This window comes from Chanodichthys erythropterus, chromosome 1 (genome assembly GCF_024489055.1).
Source record: "Chanodichthys erythropterus isolate Z2021 chromosome 1, ASM2448905v1, whole genome shotgun sequence".
In the NCBI taxonomy this organism is placed as follows: domain Eukaryota; kingdom Metazoa; phylum Chordata; class Actinopteri; order Cypriniformes; family Xenocyprididae; genus Chanodichthys; species Chanodichthys erythropterus.
This window is the reverse complement of record NC_090221.1, coordinates 1,459,257-1,479,939: the sequence shown is the minus strand read 5'-3', so window position 1 is coordinate 1,479,939 and position 20,683 is coordinate 1,459,257. Positions and strand designations below refer to the sequence as shown.

Genomic DNA, 20,683 nt, shown 5'->3' with positions numbered 1-20,683 from the left:
GAAAAGAGAATCCTGAAGTTCTGAATGGATTTACAATCATTTCCTTTTCCTCTGACTCACTCATCTGCCTCCTTTGCTTCATGAACGCCCGTGATAATGCTGTTCCTCCCCTGTCTGAAGTGTCACATAAAGTGTCTGGACCTGTTTAAACTGATCACAGTGACCAGCAGTTCATTTGTGTCCACTGTAGTGGACATGTGTTTTGTGTTAATATCACGGAGAGCGTAAATGCCACTGTTTGAAGTCCTGAAATCCTGGATTTTTTTCTGACAGCAGTTGATTGAGGGTGTCTAAAGAAAAGTGGTTGGTTTCAGGAGTATATTTGCAGTGATCTGAATAATACATCTACAATTGCCCCTATAATTCCAGGTGTGATATTAAGTCCTTTGTCAGACTATCCAGGCCATAACTAGATGATCGTAACGTTATCAAGACCATGATAAATATAAATGGGACACTCTCCAGCAGAACTTCACATCCCATCTGACCATTTAAACCTAATCAGATCATTCCCACACTCTAAAACATGCTGGGTTAAAAACAACAAACCCAGCAAACGGGCTGTTTTAACCCAGCAGTTGGGTTGTTTTAAACCAGCAATTGCAATGTTTTAACCCAGCGATTGGGATGTTTTAACCCAGCGATTGGGTTGTTGTAACCCAGCGATTGGGATGTTTTAACCCAGCAAATGGGCTGTTTTAACCCAGCGACTGGGATGTTTTAACTCAGCGATTGGGTTGTTGTAACCGAGTGAATGGGCTGTTTTAACTCAGCGATTGGGTTGTTGTAACCCAGCGAATGGGCTGTTTTAACCCAGCGATTGGGATGTTTTAACCCAGCGATTGTGTTGTTGTAACCCAGCGAATGGGCTGTTTTAACCCAGCGATTGGGTTGTTGTAACCCAGCGAATGGGATGTTTTAACCCAGCGATTGGGATGTTTTAACCCAGCGATTGTGTTGTTGTAACCCAGCGAATGGGCTGTTTTAACCCAGCGATTGGGATGTTTTAACCCAGCGATTGGGTTGTTTTAACCCAGCGATTGGGATGTTTTAACTCAGCGATTGGGTTGTTGTAACCGAGTGAATGGGCTGTTTTAATCCAGCGATTGCGTTGTTTTAACCCAGTGATTGGGATGTTTTAACCCAGCGATTGTGTTGTTGTAACCCAGCGAATGGGCTGTTTTAACCCAGCGATTGGGATGTTTTAACCCAGCGATTGTGTTGTTGTAACCCAGCGAATGGGCTGTTTTAACCCAGCGATTGGGATGTTTTAACCCAGCGATTGGGTTGTTTTAACCCAGCGATTGGGATGTTTTAACTCAGCGATTGGGTTGTTGTAACCGAGTGAATGGGCTGTTTTAATCCAGCGATTGCGTTGTTTTAACCCAGTGATTGGGATGTTTTAACCCAGCGATTGTGTTGTTGTAACCCAGCGAATGGGCTGTTTTAACCCAGCGATTGGGATGTTTTAACCCAGCAATTGTGTTGTTGTAACCCAGCGAATGGGCTGTTTTAACCCAGCGATTGGGATGTTTTAACCCAGCGATTGGGTTGTTTTAACCCAGCGATTGGGATGTTTTAACCCAGCGATTGGGATGTTTTAACCCAGCGATTGTGTTGTTGTAACCCAGCGAATGGGCTGTTTTAACCCAGCGATTGGGATGTTTTAACCCAGCGATTGGGTTGTTTTAACCCAGCGATTGTGTTGTTGTAACCCAGCGAATGGGCTGTTTTAACCCAGCGAATGGGCTGTTTTAACCCAGCGATTGGGATGTTTTAACCCAGCGATTGTGTTGTTGTAACCCAGCGAATGGGCTGTTTTAACCCAGCGATTGGGATGTTTTAACCCAGCGATTGGGTTGTTTTAACCCAGCGATTGGGATGTTTTAACTCAGCGATTGGGTTGTTGTAACCGAGTGAATGGGCTGTTTTAATCCAGCGATTGCGTTGTTTTAACCCAGTGATTGGGATGTTTTAACCCAGCGATTGTGTTGTTGTAACCCAGCGAATGGGCTGTTTTAACCCAGCGATTGGGATGTTTTAACCCAGCAATTGTGTTGTTGTAACCCAGCGAATGGGCTGTTTTAACCCAGCGATTGGGATGTTTTAACCCAGCGATTGGGTTGTTTTAACCCAGCGATTGGGATGTTTTAACCCAGCGATTGTGTTGTTGTAACCCAGCGAATGGGCTGTTTTAACCCAGCGATTGGGATGTTTTAACCCAGCGACTGGGATGTTTTAACCCAGCGATTGGGATGTTTTAACCCAGCGATTGGGTTGTTGTAACCCAGCGAATGGGCTGTTTTAACCCAGCGATTGGGATGTTTTAACCCAGCAATTGGGTTGTTTTAACCCAGCAATTGGGTTGTTTTAACCCAGCGATTGGGATGTTTTAACCCAGCGATTGGGATGTTTTAACCCAGCAATTGGGTTGTTTTAACCCAGCGACTGGGATGTTTTAACCCAGCGATTGGGATGTTTTAACCCAGCGATTGGGTTGTTGTAACCCAGCGATTGGGTTGTTGTAACCGAGTGAATGGGCTGTTTTAATCCAGCGATTGCGTTGTTTTAACCCAGTGATTGGGATGTTTTAACCCAGCGATTGTGTTGTTGTAACCCAGCGAATGGGCTGTTTTAACCCAGCGATTGGGATGTTTTAACCCAGCGATTGTGTTGTTGTAACCCAGCGAATGGGCTGTTTTAACCCAGCGATTGGGATGTTTTAACCCAGCGATTGGGTTGTTTTAACCCAGCGATTGGGATGTTTTAACTCAGCGATTGGGTTGTTGTAACCGAGTGAATGGGCTGTTTTAATCCAGCGATTGCGTTGTTTTAACCCAGTGATTGGGATGTTTTAACCCAGCGATTGTGTTGTTGTAACCCAGCGAATGGGCTGTTTTAACCCAGCGATTGGGATGTTTTAACCCAGCAATTGTGTTGTTGTAACCCAGCGAATGGGCTGTTTTAACCCAGCGATTGGGATGTTTTAACCCAGCGATTGGGTTGTTTTAACCCAGCGATTGGGATGTTTTAACCCAGCGATTGGGATGTTTTAACCCAGCGATTGTGTTGTTGTAACCCAGCGAATGGGCTGTTTTAACCCAGCGATTGGGATGTTTTAACCCAGCGATTGGGTTGTTTTAACCCAGCGATTGTGTTGTTGTAACCCAGCGAATGGGCTGTTTTAACCCAGCGATTGGGTTGTTTTAACCCAGCGATTGGGATGTTTTAACTCAGCGATTGGGTTGTTGTAACCGAGTGAATGGGCTGTTTTAATCCAGCGATTGCGTTGTTTTAACCCAGTGATTGGGATGTTTTAACCCAGCGACTGGGATGTTTTAACCCAGCGATTGGGATGTTTTAACCCAGCGATTGGGTTGTTGTAACCCAGCGAATGGGTTGTTTTAACCCAGCGATTGGGATGTTTTAACCCAGCGATTGTGTTGTTGTAACCCAGCGAATGGGCTGTTTTAACTTAGCGATTGGGATGTTTTAACCCAGCGATTGGGTTGTTTTAACCCAGCGACTGGGATGTTTTAACCCAGCAAATGGGCTGTTTTAACACAGCGATTGGGATGTTTTAACCCAGCGATTGGGTTGTTTTAACCCAGCGATTGGGATGTTTTAACCCAGCGATTGGGATGTTTTAACCCAGCGATTGTGTTGTTGTAACCCAGCGAATGGGCTGTTTTAACCCAGCGATTGGGATGTTTTAACCCAGCGATTGGGTTGTTTTAACCCAGCGATTGTGTTGTTGTAACCCAGCGAATGGGCTGTTTTAACCCAGCGAATGGGCTGTTTTAACCCAGCGATTGGGATGTTTTAACCCAGCGATTGTGTTGTTGTAACCCAGCGAATGGGCTGTTTTAACCCAGCGATTGGGATGTTTTAACCCAGCGATTGGGTTGTTTTAACCCAGCGATTGGGATGTTTTAACTCAGCGATTGGGTTGTTGTAACCGAGTGAATGGGCTGTTTTAATCCAGCGATTGCGTTGTTTTAACCCAGTGATTGGGATGTTTTAACCCAGCGATTGTGTTGTTGTAACCCAGCGAATGGGCTGTTTTAACCCAGCGATTGGGATGTTTTAACCCAGCAATTGTGTTGTTGTAACCCAGCGAATGGGCTGTTTTAACCCAGCGATTGGGATGTTTTAACCCAGCGATTGTGTTGTTGTAACCCAGCGAATGGGCTGTTTTAACTTAGCGATTGGGATGTTTTAACCCAGCGATTGGGTTGTTTTAACCCAGCGACTGGGATGTTTTAACCCAGCAAATGGGCTGTTTTAACACAGCGATTGGGATGTTTTAACCCAGCGATTGGGTTGTTTTAACCCAGCAAATGGGCTGTTTTAACCTAGCGATTGGGTTGTTTTAACCCAGCGATTGGGCTGTTTTAACCCAGCAACTGGGATGTTTTAACCCAGCGATTGGGTTGTTTTAACACAGCGATTGGGTTGTTTTAACCCAGCAAATGGGCTGTTTTAACACAGCGATTGGGTTGTTTTAACCCAGCGATTGGGTTGTTTTAACCCAGCGACTGGGATGTTTTAACCCAGCAAATGGGCTGTTTTAACCTAGCGATTGGGTTGTTTCAACCCAGCGATTGGGCTGTTTTAACCCAGCAACTGGGATGTTTTAACCCAGCGATTGGGTTGTTTTGATGTATTTCTTGCATACAATTAACCCAAAATATGTTGGAAATTAATATGTTTAATAAATGAACATTTATTAATACGTTTAATGAGTAATAATTAAACAATAAACATTATATTTCTTATTCATAAATGTTCACCTTTTAAATATTATTATTGCCTCTAGTAATTATGTCTGATTTTTAATTTCCAACATATTTTGGGTTAATTTTAATCCGGCCATATAGTCATTTTTAAACAATAGTTGAGTTAAATGAAACTACCCAGCATGTTGATCAAACATTTAACCCAACCGCTGGGTTAAAACAAACCAATCACTAAGTTTGTCCTTTTTCAACCCAACTTGAGTTGTTTTTAACCCAGCACTTTTTAGAGTGCAGGGACGGGCAGCAAGTGTGTGTGTGTGTGTGTGTGTGTGTGTGTGTTTTCACAGGCATGCTTTATGTTTGATTTGGCTCTTGAAGCGTTCATTAGTGTGAATGTTATGAAGGGTCAGGGGATTCTTCAGTCATAATGTTACCTGGCACGTGTACAAACACTACGCCACTGGCTAATGAATCTTTAACAGTTGTATTCATGACTGGCAGACGGGTGTTTCTATATGAACAAAATGACATTAGAAAAATTCTATTCCACTATCGTTACTCCCTTCAGCAGAACATTTAACCCTGCATCACTCCAGAGGGATCGTTCCTGTATAGTTTAAGTGTTTTAAGATGCTTTGGATGGAAAAATATGGTAAACAGCAAATAAATAAGCCTTGATTTCTCTTTGAATGCAGATTGTGTACTCGAACAGGTTGCAGTTAGTAGTTATGACTCAATGCTTTTAACAGCAGCTCTTAGCTGGCGGGTCGCAATCCAAAAATAGACGGCAGGTCTGTTCTGATAGACACATTGACAGCAGGGAAGAAGTGAGATAGCAAAATCAGTATGCGCTTTAACTTTTAGTTACTGACATTAAAGTTTGCACGTGCAATCAAACTCTACAGGACTTAAATATGAACCATCTGTCACTTGGGAGACGCTATAAACCCATTATAGAGAAATGTCAATGTGTTGCTTTGACAACCCATGAACAAAACTGTGTGAAGTAAAATAATGATCCAGACTTACAGGCTGTATTGTGCTGGGTCGTCACTAAACTACCAAACAGAGCTATCAAAAGTACTGACAATTATTATTATTATTATTGACCTTTTCCGGTATCCACATGAAAAGTGCAGCATTTCCTCTTGCCGTGTTCTCTATAGTCCAGCTCAAGGACTAGACCTTGAAGTGCCACGGTTTCTTCTTCCACATCCTGGGGTCAGGAAACACATTACTCCGCTCTCCCGCTCATCAGAAGGAAATGAGAGCATGTCACTCGCCACCAGGAACTAACAACACTGCCAAGAACAAGATACAACCCAATGAATGGCCTGCATACATTTACAGACATCGCAGCAGTTATGAGCTCGGTGGTCAGATGAACTGTGGAGCTTCAGTTTAATGGCAAATGCACACTTTTCCACTTTAGTGCGACACCATTTGTGGACTAAAGAAAATTAGACTTTCAGTAACCTATGATAATATTGAGAGGCTGTATTTGATTAATGTCTTTATTATACACTCATGTTCAACATCTAGATAAAAACATTATAGTACAAACGTAAGTTACACTTTTTTTGATGCTCCCCAACACACATTCCACTGACTAACCTAACAGTCTAGAGTCTAAAGATACTGTAAGTTGCCAAGTTACTTGTAGTTGCAATGTAGTTGCGGTTAATTTACTTGTAGTTGCAAATGTAGTTGAAAAATTACTTGTAGTTGCAAATGTAGTCGCAAAGTTACTTGTTGTTGCAATGTAGTTGCAGTTACTTGTAGTTGCAAATGTAGTCGCAAAGTTACTTGTAGTTGCAAATGTAGTCGCAGTTACTTGTTGTTACAATGTAGTTGCAGTTACTTGTAGTTGCAAAGTTACTTGTTGTTGCAATGTAGTCGCAGTTACTTGTTGCAATGTAGTTGCAGTTACTTGTAGTTGCAAATGTAGTCGCAAAGTTACTTGTAGTTGCAAATGTAGTCACAGTTACTTGTTGTTGCAATGTAGTTGCAGTTACTTGTAGTTGCAAAGTTACTTGTTGTTGCAATGTAGTCGCAGTTACTTGTTGCAATGTAGTTGCAGTTACTTGTAGTTGCAAATGTAGTCGCAAAGTTACTTGTTGTTGCAATGTAGTTGCAGTTAAAGTAGTTGTAAATGTAGTCGCAAAGTTACTTTTAGTTGCGGTTAATTTACTTGTAGTTGCAAATGTAGTCGCAAAGTTACTTGTAGTTGCAATGTAGTTGCGGTTAATTTACTTGTAGTTGCAAAGTTACTTGTAGTTGCAATGTAGTTGCAGTTACTTTACTTGTAGTTTCAAATATAGTGGCAAAGTTAATTGTAGTTGCAAATGTAATTGCAAAGTTACTTGTAGTTGCAAAGTGACTTGTAGCAAAGTCCCTTTCAAGGAAAATCTGTTCACTTAGCAGCCATATTTGCAACACCTCCGGGCAGCTATTTTGGGCATCCAAGACCAAGTCCTATTTATTTGAATGGGGAAATCCTGAACTCTCAAAAGCTTGGTGAATTTACAATTAAATATTTCAAATCAGCAACAAAATCTGACATGAACTGTCCCATAAATGTTGTTTCTTATGCTCAAATGGCATTAAAAAAAAAGCTTAATTTTCTGTGCAGCCCTAAGCGAGAGTCTCGGGTTTCTATGGGAACCGGATCTTCTAACGGCAGCTGCAGTGACACAATGACTTTACCAATCAGTGTTTGGCTCTTTTACTTAGAAAGTGGGATGTATTCTGTCATATTGTGCGTTGCAGTTTCTCCCATTCATAACTAATAGGAGTGAACCGTCTTTCTGTATATATAGTTTTTGCTTGTAGTTGCAAAGTTACTTGTAATTGTAATGTCGTTGCAAAGTCTAAAAAGTTCTTAAACCCAGATGTTTTTAATAGATAAGTAAAATGACATAAGATATTTTTTTCTTGTTTTTTGGAAAAAAAGCAAAATACCTCTTAAAATAAGCAAAATTATCTGCCAATGGTGTAAGAAAATAATCACAGCAAAAAATTCTGTTCTTAAGAGTTTTTGTCTTGTTTCTAGTCAAAATATCTTAAAGTTCTTAGATCATGAAGCATTTTCTACACAAGTAAAACTTATTTTCTTGTTTTCAGGAAAAATGAGTCAAAATTAAGTGAGTTTTTTTTCTTAAAACAAGCTAACTAATCTGCCAATGGGATAAGCAAAATAATCTTATTTCAAACCAAAAATGAGATCTATAATCTTGTTTTCAATTTGGATTAAGATTATTTCTCACTTAATTCACTTAATTTAGATTTTTCTTTCCAGAAAAAAAAAAAAAAAAAAAATTATATATTATATATAGATAGATATAGATATCTTATGTCATTTTATGTATCTAGTAAAACATCTGGATTTAAGAATTTTTAGATATTTGGACTTGAAAAAAGACAAAAATACTTAGTAAAAAAGCATTTTTTGCAGTGACTTGTAGTTGCAAAGTTACTTGTAGTTAGTAGTGTGTCTAAAATCCATTGAAATGTGTCAACTTTATTTCACTACACTATACACTTTACTAAACAAACATGTCCAACTTTAGAAAGGAAAGCAACGGCCACTTCAGTCAGAGGGCTGGAATGTTAATAGGCTGTTTAAATCATGGCTGTTCAGTGTGTTTAAAGGCAACCTGACCCTGTGGAGGAGGGCTGAACACTGACTCTTATTTCCAGCAGCCGAAACACCCCCGAAGCCCAGTCCCAAGGCAGCAATAATGTAGTTTGAGGGCAGCCGGACTCTTATTCTGTTTGTGTGACCCCTTGCAGGAGGCAGGAGGAAAGAGGATGTCGATGCACTTTGCCTGCTCCGACAGATAATGGCAGCCCCATCCTTACTATTTTCTGCATCCGGGATGCCACCCCACCCGATCCCCCCCAAACACACACACTTTATGAACTAACTGCATTTGTTCACCCTTCCAATTTAAATATGAGATGTAATTGCAGGTGAATGTTGCGTTGTGGCATGCAAGTTTTATATGCTGTGCAACGGATATGCATTCATATCAAGGTGCCTGAATAACAGAACAGGGTGCTTGTTTTGCATTACAGAGGAAGGAAGAGCGAGACATTCATCAGAACTAAACATCTTCCTGCCTTGACACAATGATGGACAGAACCAGCTACACAGACTACAGAGAAAACCAACGCTGACTATTGATGTAGCAGGAATCAGAGGCATGCGCAATTTTTCAATGATGAAAGGGAAAACGACTGGACAACCCACTGGAAAGAACAAAGTATTTTAATTAGTTTCTATGTAATATCTATAATTACCTTCTGTACATATCTATAAAGGCAACGATGAAAAGAATATTGAGCAATATGCATGTCACAGAATGCTGTGGTGATATTTCTGCAGAATCAGATAAAAGGCTGCACTGATTTACATCTTACAGTTTAACTTACCATTTCTTCAGCATTTCTAATTCCCAAGAAAGAGGAAGAAAAAAATGTTGGCGGAAAAAATAAAATAAAATAAAAGCACTTCCTTACCAGACAGGCTAAAGAATTTTGTCTGTATAAAATAAAATAAAATAAATAAAATAAAATAAAATAAAAGCACTTGCTTACCAGGTAGGCTAAAGAATTTTGTCTGTATAAAATAAAATAAAATAAAATAAAATAAAATAAAATAAAATAAAATAAAATAAAATAAAATAAAATAAAATAAAATAAAATAAAATAAAAGCACTTGCTTACCAGGTAGGCTAAAGAATTTTTCTGAATAAAATAAAATAAAATAAAATAAAATAAAATAAAATAAAATAAAATAAAATAAAATAAAATAAAATAAAATAAAATAAAATAAAATAAAATAAAAACACTTGCTTACCAGACAGGCTAAAGATTTTTTCTGAATAAAATAAAATAAAATAAAATAAAATAAAATAAAATAAAATAAAATAGTAAAGCACTTTCTTACTCGACAGGCTATAGAATTTTGTCTGAATAAAATAAAATAAAATAAAATAAAATAAAATAAAATAAAATAAAATAAAATAAAATAAAATAAAATAAAATAAAATAAATAAAATAAAATAGTAAAGCACTTTCTTACTCGACAGGCTATAGAATTTTGTCTGAATAAAATAAAATAAAATAAAATAAAATAAAATAAAATAAAACAGCCAGACAGGCCAAAAGAATTTTTGCAGCATTTGTGAGACATTAGCCTCATTTAATTCTATAAATATAAAATAAAGATTCTATGAAATTAAATTCAAAAACGGTAAATAAAATTAAAAAGCTAAAAAAAAAAAAAAAAAAAATCCAGATGATGTTTCTTTTATTAATCAACATGTAAAGTCATGCAAAATCAGGTCTCTAGGATCAACATCTGGCACAAAAACCAATTCAGAATCGTCTGTGGTCCTTCTGATTAGCGTCATGAGAGCTGCACGGCCCCAGTGCATGTAAAGTGATGAAAAGTGTTCATGGAAAACCTGTAAAAATCAGAGGCTCATTCTAGCCTGCAGGCTCTCAAACATGTTTTACATCTCCCACTCAAAGGGGAAGTGCAGGATGCGGATGGCCTGGGCTTTCTGACCGCGTTCACTGAGGCACGTGCTGAAAAAGGGGAATGCTTTTCCTCTCGGCCCACTGGAGAAGGAATATAGCAGTGCCATGTTATCCGCATTATAAAAAGACACTTTCCTTTCCTCACAATCCAGGAAAACCCCAATCCTGCCGGGTAAGCCGGTCACGGTCAGCGGCGTCCAGGGCTGCGTGCCGGCCGAGTACCGACTGCCATTCCGCAGCCGCAGGGTCCAGTACCCGTTCTCCGGACACAGCTTGACTCGGACCCGACGGTTGACTGACTCCAGAGCAACACCCAGATCCCATTTAGGGTTGTTACTCACATTCACCTCCCAGTAATGTCTGCCTGACTGGAAGCCCTCCGTCGCAAGAATGTTGACACACTGGAGGAAGCGCTTGGCGTCGCACGTGTAACCGATCATTTTATCACTCTCAATCACTTGGGTTTTGTTCCTGGAAAGCTGTAGACTGGGATGAGCCGTGTCCTCATCAAATATCAACGGTGCTGGGCCTGGGAAGAAAAGACACACTTGCATTGATTTTCAAACATTTAAGGTAGAAAATTAAATTCTTCGTCAATGGTTCTTGATTGCCTTCATTCTTCTGCTCAACTTGCCCTCGCTGGTTAAATGCAACACAAAACACACAGCATGAATGGTGTTGCGATCAAACCAGGTGTCTTTTCCATATTAATCAGTGTCTTTGTCCTGATCTCAAGCACTTATGTGTTTTTTACTATATTAAAATGGTTCGAATATCATTTTTGAGTGACTTTAAAAGCCTTAATGAAAGCAACAATTGATCATTTACCTCAGATCTTGAAAGTGTGGTGAAAATCAAGTGTTTAATGTTGTTTAACATCTATATGGTGTTTTTAATATACTTTAAGACAATCCATATGCAAATTTATTAGTTAACACCATTGCTGAGTATTTTCTCCTTAAAACTGCAGTGAATCTCAAAAACGCCCATTTCCTACATTACAAATGTGACCAATCCCATCATTTGTGGGCGGGGCTTTTCTCCACTGACTTTCTATGATGTTCAAAACTGGTTAATGAACTGGCTGTAGTGTTTCTTCACTTATTCACTGAACCACAGGTCATTAATCATCATTTTCATCATTCTTATCGAAGGACTAATTGAAGACTTGAGCGACATACTGTATGTGAACATATCAATCATATTAATAACCTTTAATTAGGTTTATGTCAGTTGTGAACCATGATTTGCAACGTACTATTGCTAGTTATATTATTGACAGCCATGAATCATTCAGGAAGAAGCTTGTTGTAATCCCTACCAGCCGTTTAAAAAGCGATTTTTGTAAAAGAAAATATCTCCTTTGCATTGAACTTTGAGTGTCGTAACTTTGCAGATGTTGTTTATGCTCAAACAGCAACATTACACACTAACTAAAGTTAAAAAGTCAAATCATAATCAAGGAGCCCTTTAAGAGTACACAAGCATAATTTACCTCACAGATATGGACTAAAATCCTCAAAACCAAAATTTAGATTTCCTTCAATAAAATGATCCAGAATCACAGTGAAATCTGTATACAGATATGTGCTATAAAAAAAGTATGAAATATACCAGTAACTACAATCGTTTTATACTGATGTGTGAATTTTAAAACTCTGACAGACGGAAACACACTGAAATCAGTGGAACAGTCAGTCAGACGACTGCAGATTTTCATCATTTCCTGATAAGGGTGTAACCCTACATTTTTATGTAAACGAAAAGCTGTGAAGGCTGCTTCAACAAATCACTGAATCCTGCGGGGTTCATACAGTCGCTACAACACCATCTGTTACAGCCATTCCTCCGATTCTGTGCCTCCTATACTGAGTTCACAAATATTAAACATCATGTAGTCACTGCTGATTAAGTATATGGTGGATAATTACCTGGATTCAAATGTTGAAACATTTTTCTCCACATAGTGTACTGAAGAGGAGCAATGCGTTTGCTTCTGAAAGTATTCAGGTTGATCTTCAGCTCTTGCAGAGGCGATCTGGAGATATCAGGGTTTTAATAATAATACAGACAGTTTTGTAGAGAACAGTAAGATGGAAGACTCCTCCATAAGACATGCTCCATAAATCACATTCTCAAGTCAGTTCAGTACCCTATTTGTGTACTGTTTTGTGAAGCTTTGACCAATCACAGACGTGTCTGTTGTGAGCGTGAACACGGCGACCAATCAGAAGTGTTTGAGTTAGAAAGAATACGCTCAATAGAGCACAACAGTCGAGTTCTGGAAGTAAAAATGGCATTTATTTTCTCTGTAGGGAAACTATGATAATTTAAACAGTTAGTTTCTGTGAGATATTGGGTTGTTAATCAATGATATTTGCTTCTGTTGAAGCCCTATTTTTAAAATAATCATATTTAACAGCGGAATTTGTGGTGGGAAAACTACATTTCCCATGATGCTGTACTGAAAATTCCACCAATCAGAGAGTCGAAAACAAGCAAAACGCACTTAAAATGCTTGTATCTAATCAACATTTTTAAACGAGTAGTTTCATATTTTACCATTTTTAATGTGATTATGTTGTTCGCAATGCTTCATGGGATTGTAGTTCTTTCCCTCACTAAAGCTGTTAAGTACCTTTGTATTTTTGTTTGATTTTCAAATACGTTTTTGCATCAAATCAAACTTTGTAATGTTATGATTCTCCTCGTAGATGAGGAGATGATATTTAAATCCCTATGGGAGAAATAAATGGAAAAAATACTTCTGGAACCAGCACTACTAAAAAAAAGTGTGTGGGCACTAATGCACTATATACCACTCAAAATGCCAGATTTTAATTCAAATGATTATTATTTGAAGTCAAGTCAAGTCAAGTCAAATTTATTTATATAGCGCTTTTACAATTGGTAATTGTTTCAAAGCAGCTTTACATATTAGAAGCACAGAAAAAAGGGAAGTGGTTAAAACTGTACAAACAAGCGTGGTAATATGTAACATATACAAGATGGTGCTGAAGGTGATGAAGTATTTATAATTAACTCCTTTAATTAGAGGCCAAGCGCCGAAGGTGAGTAAGCACCAATTGTAATCATTAGTGTTCTTCTTCCGCTCTCGAGTCTATAGAACCGTTTGGTAAAAAGTTGTGAAATTTGGCACACAGATAGAGGACAGTCCCAAAATTAACCAAACCGATTTTGGAGTCTCTAAATGAATGCCTCTAGCGCCACCAACTGTCCAAATTTCACTAAAAGTTACGTAATTCAAGTCATTTTGTCAAAACGTTTTAGAATTAATTTTACCTAGCGCTTGCGAAGATAGATGCAAGGCTGTATATCTTGGTACGTCATCACAAGCGGGATTTTTTTTCCCAAACGGTTCAGCGGAAATCCCAGTTTCATTGGCCGAGGCTACAGTGATGGGTAGGTTTAGGGATCAGGGTTGGGTAGGCAATCGTTATTGTGATTGACATGGCCAATGAAATGTTTAGAAACGGCTCCAGGGCGGGATTTCCGCTAACTGGTTTGGGGAAAAAAAAAAAAAAATCACGCTCACATGCAGCGCCACCTACTGGTCTGGGGATACATAAATGGCTATTTTTTCTTATAACTTATAAACAATTTGTCCAAAAATCATTAGATTCGGGGCAGCATGCAGAGTCAAATGATATCCAGTTTTCCAATATCAGACATTTTGGGCGTCGGCCATTTTGAATTTTGAACGCTGTATTATAAGAATACATGAACGTATCATTATGAAACTTGGTATAGGTCATCGGCACGGTGTCCTGAAGGCATCTGAGAAGTTTAAGACCAGTGCCACCTAGTGGTGAAAAAATTATTATCATGATTATAACTTTGGATGTGGTTGACTCCTTGCCGAGTCTAGGTTTGTGCAACATTGTGATTTAACATTAAAACAACTTTCGCCAATACCTTCAAAACCGTAGTCCGATCGAGACGAAACCACTGTAGGAAATTCGGAAGCATAGGTCATTGGCTATACACTAATGGCCAAATGTCAAAATTTTGATAGTAAGTGGCAAAAAAAAGTCAGGTGTGGGTATTTTTTTTTAAGTGTTCATTCATATAAATGTCTGTAACTCCTAAATGAAATTAGATATTTTCACCAAATTGGACACTCTAAGCACACACACAAAAAAAAAATGGTGGTGCTATAATTGAACAAAACATGAAATTGGCTCTAACTACAGTACCGTTTATCTGACTGACTTCAAAATTGACATGCAGCGCCTTTGTCTCAGCTGCTATCATAAGCATTATGACATTGTTGGTCTGCTGCTAGCTTTCTTGTTTGCTTATGTTGTGCCTGGCCCCTTAATTGTTGCTTGCAGCTATATTTTAATATTTGTTATCTTAAATAGTTAAAAAAATAGGTTTGCAGTAAAATTGACACAGAAAACAGTGAAATTCTACTAGTATTAATTTTAATTACTCAAATCAACTTGAATTAGAGATTTTACAATGATTAGGTATATAAACAATGGTAAAAATAAAAAGCAGTTTTTAATTGCTACTCACCTGGAATTCAATTCTGGGAGCTGCGGAGGAAGGAAACAGAACAGGTTATTTCACTGACTCGACTACAGAAGCCAGCAAGAGCACAGCCAAAGCAAACCATCTGTCTGATAATTAACAGCACATGCTCAAATCACTGTAGAATCGATTTTTCTCCTGTTGTGTGAAATATATATGAGACTCGGCTGTAGCCACACTTCACTAATAACTCATTCTGACAACCAGCACTCTGGTTTCTTGTGTAAATATGACATTAATATTACAAATATTAGTTCTTTGACAAATGGATATGCAGCAGCAGCATTGCAAATGGAAAGCATCATTATAATCACCTCCACAAGTACGAATTGGTCTGCGCAGCTGGCCGTCTGTCGTAGCGTGTTGATGTTCTGCTCCACGTCTCTGATGGCCACCTGTAGGGCCTCCAGATGTCGCTCCAGCCCCTGCAGCAGCTCCTCCTGCTCCCTCTTCAGCTCCTCCATCATGGCTTCCTCCTCCACCCGCAGGAAGTGATGCAGAGCCTGGAAGTCGCCGTGCACTCGCCCCTGCAGCTCAGCTCCTATTTTCTGAGGGGAGGAGAGGGAGAGTTGTGTGTTTGCCGGAAGGGTCACATTGTGATCTTTCTCTGTTAAAGATAGACTCACTCTTATTTTCTCCATCTGGTCTTTGTCTTCACGGATCATGGAGACGTAGGCCTCTTTCATGGAGCACTGCGATTCTAGATGGTCCTTTAATTGCTTCTAGAAAAGAGCAATTGGTAAACACAGACAGTATTAGAGAAAATCAAAACAGATTTTCACAGACATTCACTGAACAATGACAAGCCCTTTCCACAATTGCATTTTCTGATCTAACTGGGAATCATCAGTCAACAACAGAGCAGGAAATTGATTTTTAACAATAACTAATACAACTTTAAGACAGGACTACTGTGAACTACAAAGTTAACATTTATTTAAAGTCTGGTGAGTAAACTAAACAAAAAAATAGGCAATCACAATTGCCATTGTGCTTTTTTAAGAAATTAAAATAATCCAAAAAGAAATATCAGATGATACAAAGTCCATTTATGGTGTGTTGGAAATTTATACAGCTCACATGACACGATTACTTTAAGTCTTGTGATTTTTCAAACAAACAAACAAACCCAAAAAAAAATTATGAGGTTTTCCAGACCTTTATATCTCAAAAATGAGGAAGGGCATTTTGAAGAAATGTTTATGGAAAAACAGAACTTGTCATTTAATGCTGACACCGCTGATATGCTCTCTTTGTTTCTTTACTTCTCCTGATGTGGGAACGTGAAGTTGAAAGTGAAAGACGGTCAAGAGACTTTCCTTCACCTGACTGTGAAGAGAAACCCACCTCCAGATACTTGAGGGATCCGGGCGTGGAGCTGGCCCTGACCTTCTCCACCAGACCGGCGACTAAGTAGTTGGTCTGAAAGCTTTTGTTGGGAAACTCTTGTCTGCACTGCGGGCAGGACACAGGACTCCTGACAGTCTTCCAGTACGACACGATGCATCTCCTGCAGAAGTGATGCATGCAGCCCAGCATCACGGGCTCTTTGAAGAGCTCAAAGCAGATGGCACATGTCAGATCTTCTCTGAGACTCGTCTTACTCCTGCTGGTCGCCATATGGAGCAGATCTCTTGCTGTTTGTTTCACTTTCACTTCTGGCACCGTTCATGTAACAACGGAAATGAAGAGTGATCACCAGGGGGTAGATGCATAAACAACATGTGCCATTTCACAAGATTTGTAACGTAAATCATGAATAAACCTACGCCAACACAGGAGAATACATCAATATGTGTCTAAATATGTGAACTGTTCATCATGATTTCAAAAGAAAAGTTTAATCCTTCACTCTGAGTTTGCATGTTTGATGTCCACATGTTCTTGTTTAAGAAATTACCGTGGCTGTAGCATTTCTATCGCAATGAAGTGGCCAAATTTTTAAAGATTAAACGGCCATTTGAATTAAATATTTTTGTTATATCAACATAGTGCAAAATTGTATTAAAATTATGTGTAGAAGTTGTTGCTTTGTTATGAGAAATAATGTCCGGAAAAAGTCGATATAAAGGGACCATTTTGGATCAAGTCATGTGATCAATATCATGTGACATCATTCAGACACCTGCAAAGGACCACATGATCATGAAGTAAAGTAACTAACTCTCTCTTAACTATTTGATAAATTCATGTTTTCACTTGATCATACGCATGTCCCGAAACATCAGGTCATTCGGTACAACCGCTATAAAACATGGAAAATGTTGTAATATTTCAAAAACTTGTACTAAATATAAAATGTTTGATTGTCCTTTTGCTAGATATCAGCCTGTTAGCATTGATTGAAAATATCGTCATTTGGTGTAACCGAAATTGTGGTTAAACCGAATGACTTTTTGGTGACAAATTTTGTAAAAAAATGACAAAATCAGTGTTAATTGATTATAAAAACCACATAATCTCATTGTTAACACTTAATAAAACTTCTAAATTAATTATATCTCCATTATAGTTTTTTTACACTTTTAAAAAACTTATTTGTCAATGTCTATTATATGTATTTTAAGTAAATTTAAAGGCTATTGTTCAAGTTTAGGTCTATTTTCATTACTATGAAAATGATCCGATTATTCGATTAACCGTCAAAATAACCAACCGTTTACTTGATTACCAAAATAATCGTTAGTGACAGCCCTAGATTAGTTAAAACTTTTCAGAATTATTAATGCATTGTTTTGCATTTTGTGATTTGCAACTGAATAAAAGACTATTTTTCCAGTCATATATTTCGGCATTGAAGATTTCCTAGAAATAGTGTTATGTTGTCTCGTGAGGTAAGTGTATCGTCACACCCTTAGTAATCAGTATTATGGTGCGTTCAAGTCCTCTTGGGAAGTTCGTATTTACGAGGTGGGAAGTCGTGTGTACGACGGTAGGTGCGTTCAAGTCACTTTCCTCGGAGTATAATGGCGGTGTGCCTTCTCTAAATGAATTACACAAAATAACACTTGTGTGCATTAGTTGTATGTTGCTTTTTTATGTTTTTTAATTCATTTATGAAGCCATTGTAAACTTTATTGTTACATAATACATTTTTATACTGTGATGCTATCATATTTTTTGCTGGGAATCAGCTTACTTCGTTGTAAATAGAAAAGCCTGACAATGTCACTGCTAAATACCTGAAAGTATGGTATTTAGCTATGTTTCTGACTGACACGCCCCCAACTCGTACAGATCGGAGCTTAAAGAAAATTACGAGCTTCCCACTGGTATTTACGACATTATGGTGGCGTTCATGTCGGTTCTGCTCGTAAATACGATCTTTCCGACATGACTTGAACGCACCATTACTTTTCGTGTTCATAAGCCAGTCTATGGTTAAATGATTTCAAAAAGGTCAAATCAGGTGACTTGAAAGACTAGTTTAGGCAGTTTGTGCACTGTTTTCCATTTTTTCTTCCCACAACTATTATCTTTAATGCCCTGAAAGTGAAACCAGCTTGCATACAAAGATAAAAAGATACTGAGATGCTGGTGCCTCTTACAAAACTGTACAATGGTTTGTCAAAATACCATAGTCCTTTTCTTATTATTGGGTCATTGACAAATAAGTTTTTTAAAAGTGTAAAAAAACTATAATGGAGATATAATTAATTTAGAAGTTTTATTAAGTGTTAACAATGAGATTATGTGGTTTTTATAATCAATTAACACTGCTTTTGTTCTTTTTACAAAATCTGTCACCAAAAACTCATTTGGTTTAACTAAAATTTCGGTTTTACCGAATGACACTTTTGGTTACACCGAATGACGATATTTTCAATCAATGCTAACAGGCTGATATCTAGCAAAAGGACAATCAAACATTTTATATTTAGTACAAGTTTTTAAAATATTACAACATTTTCCATGTTTTATAGCGGTTGCACCGAATGACCTGATGTTTCGGGACATGCGTATGATCAAGTGAAAACATGAATTTATCAAATAGTTAAGAGAGAGTTAGTTACTCTGCTTCAGGCATCTGAATGATGTCACATCCTGTCACATGATATTGACCACATGACTCGATCCAAAATGGTCCCTTTATATCTCTTACTCCGAATGAATAATCAATAAAATTCATTTTTCCAGACATTCTTTCTCATAACAAAGCAACGACTTCTACACATAATTTTAACACCATTTTGCACTATGTTGATATATGATGTTATAAAATCATGCCAGAATAGAAAATATATACATTTATTTCATTTTAAGATATTTTAATCACAAATGAAATGGCTGTATTTGGACGGTTAAACCTTTTGACAATCTTTTATATGTAGCAAAATATAATTAAACGTTTTGGATTCAATAAAAGAGATCTAGTTGTACTACCTTACATATTTTGGATGTCATATCTTTGTTTTTATTATTAAGTCCTTTAAAAAGAAATATATATAAATATATATATATATATATATATATATATATATATATATATATATATATATATATATATAAATATATATATAAATATATATATATATATATATATCTCATGGTGATTTATGATTATATCACATTCATGACGTCTGAAAACATGATATCGCCACAGTGAGTCCAATAACCCATGGTTAATGTTTGCCAACAGTCGCAGCAAATGCTTAATAAGTTACCACAGGTTTACTGTAGTAACGAAGGCTTTTAGACACAAACTATAAGTTTAATAATGTGAATTTCTTATGCTGTACCAGCTCAGTGCTCCCGAAACTAATACATTTATCGACTAACTGCATATAACTCGTCTTTCACAACTCCTACGAACTTTAAACTTAATCTTTTTCATTATATAATATCAAAGTATATGTTATTAAAGCAAATCCTTAAACTATCCTGCAGTTAAAGCGCAGAAGCTGCAGTTTCTCGGATGTAAACATTAGCCTGCTGTGAGTTAGCTACACGGCTAAAAACAACTAACGTTACTCTAATCACACGAAAATAAAGATGCACATATCAAAAATATGTTCTGTTATTGAATAAATAAACAGAAAAACCTACCCTGTCTGCTTTGGTTTAGTTGTCCGTGAAGCCCCAGAGAGACTGTGAAATCTGTGTGTTGCAGTTCAGACTGTAGTTCAGTCGAGTGTGAAAGTGCTTTCAGTTCACTTTCATTATGACTGTGTTCCTGCTAAACACATGATGGATCAGAAACATGGGAATATTATAGAGAGAACGAAATTAAAACTTTAAAATGTATATCATCAGTTTTGTGAATTCGCAAGTTACTCCATACCGATAAGCTTAGGGGAGAGTGGGGTAAGATGAGCCATATTTTACTTATGTGGTCCTCAAGATAAGGGTCGCAGAAGTACAATGAAAGTATTTAAAGTAATTTCAGGATGTTTCCTATCATTTTAAATGATTATAATACATCTATGACGAAGGGTTCTAAAAATATGGCTTCTTATAAAAAAAGTGTTCCTCTGGCTCAATTTACCCCAGGTTAGGGGTAAGTTGAGCCGAGTCAGTAGGTGGGTGTAAACTGACCAACTGAATCTGAATCAAACCCATGTGAAATTTTAAAGATAATAACTATTTGAAAAACTAATTTAATAATCAAATTTCCCTTTACAAATATTTCTTTTTTTTTAAAGCTAAATTAAACAACATAAAACCAACGAAATTAAGTTGAAATTTCATTATGTTTAATTGTTTGCATTTCTGAAACAATATGTTGAACACAGACTAAACAGAGAGTTTGTTGAGTAAAATTAAATAAAAGCTAAATTAGAATGAATAATGTCACAGAAACTAATAAATATTTTAGTCAAAAGGAAGTTTTTCTGCAATGT

At 37.5% G+C, this 20,683-nt stretch overlaps 1 protein-coding gene across 1 annotated transcript; it reads right to left on the bottom strand.

The window, feature by feature from the left end:
- Positions 1-9,039: 9,039 nt before the first annotated feature.
- Positions 9,040-19,986, bottom strand: trim105 (tripartite motif containing 105). The gene is made up of 7 exons (XM_067361355.1): positions 19,890-19,986; positions 16,191-16,501; positions 15,470-15,565; positions 15,158-15,391; positions 14,829-14,848; positions 12,218-12,324; positions 9,040-10,815 (listed from the first exon to the last, which is right to left on the bottom strand). Exons 2-7 carry the CDS (start codon positions 16,461-16,463, stop codon positions 10,259-10,261), a joined length of 1,287 nt encoding a protein of 428 aa, XP_067217456.1. The 5' UTR covers positions 16,464-16,501; positions 19,890-19,986; the 3' UTR covers positions 9,040-10,258.
- Between the last annotated feature and the right edge of the window lie 697 nt (positions 19,987-20,683).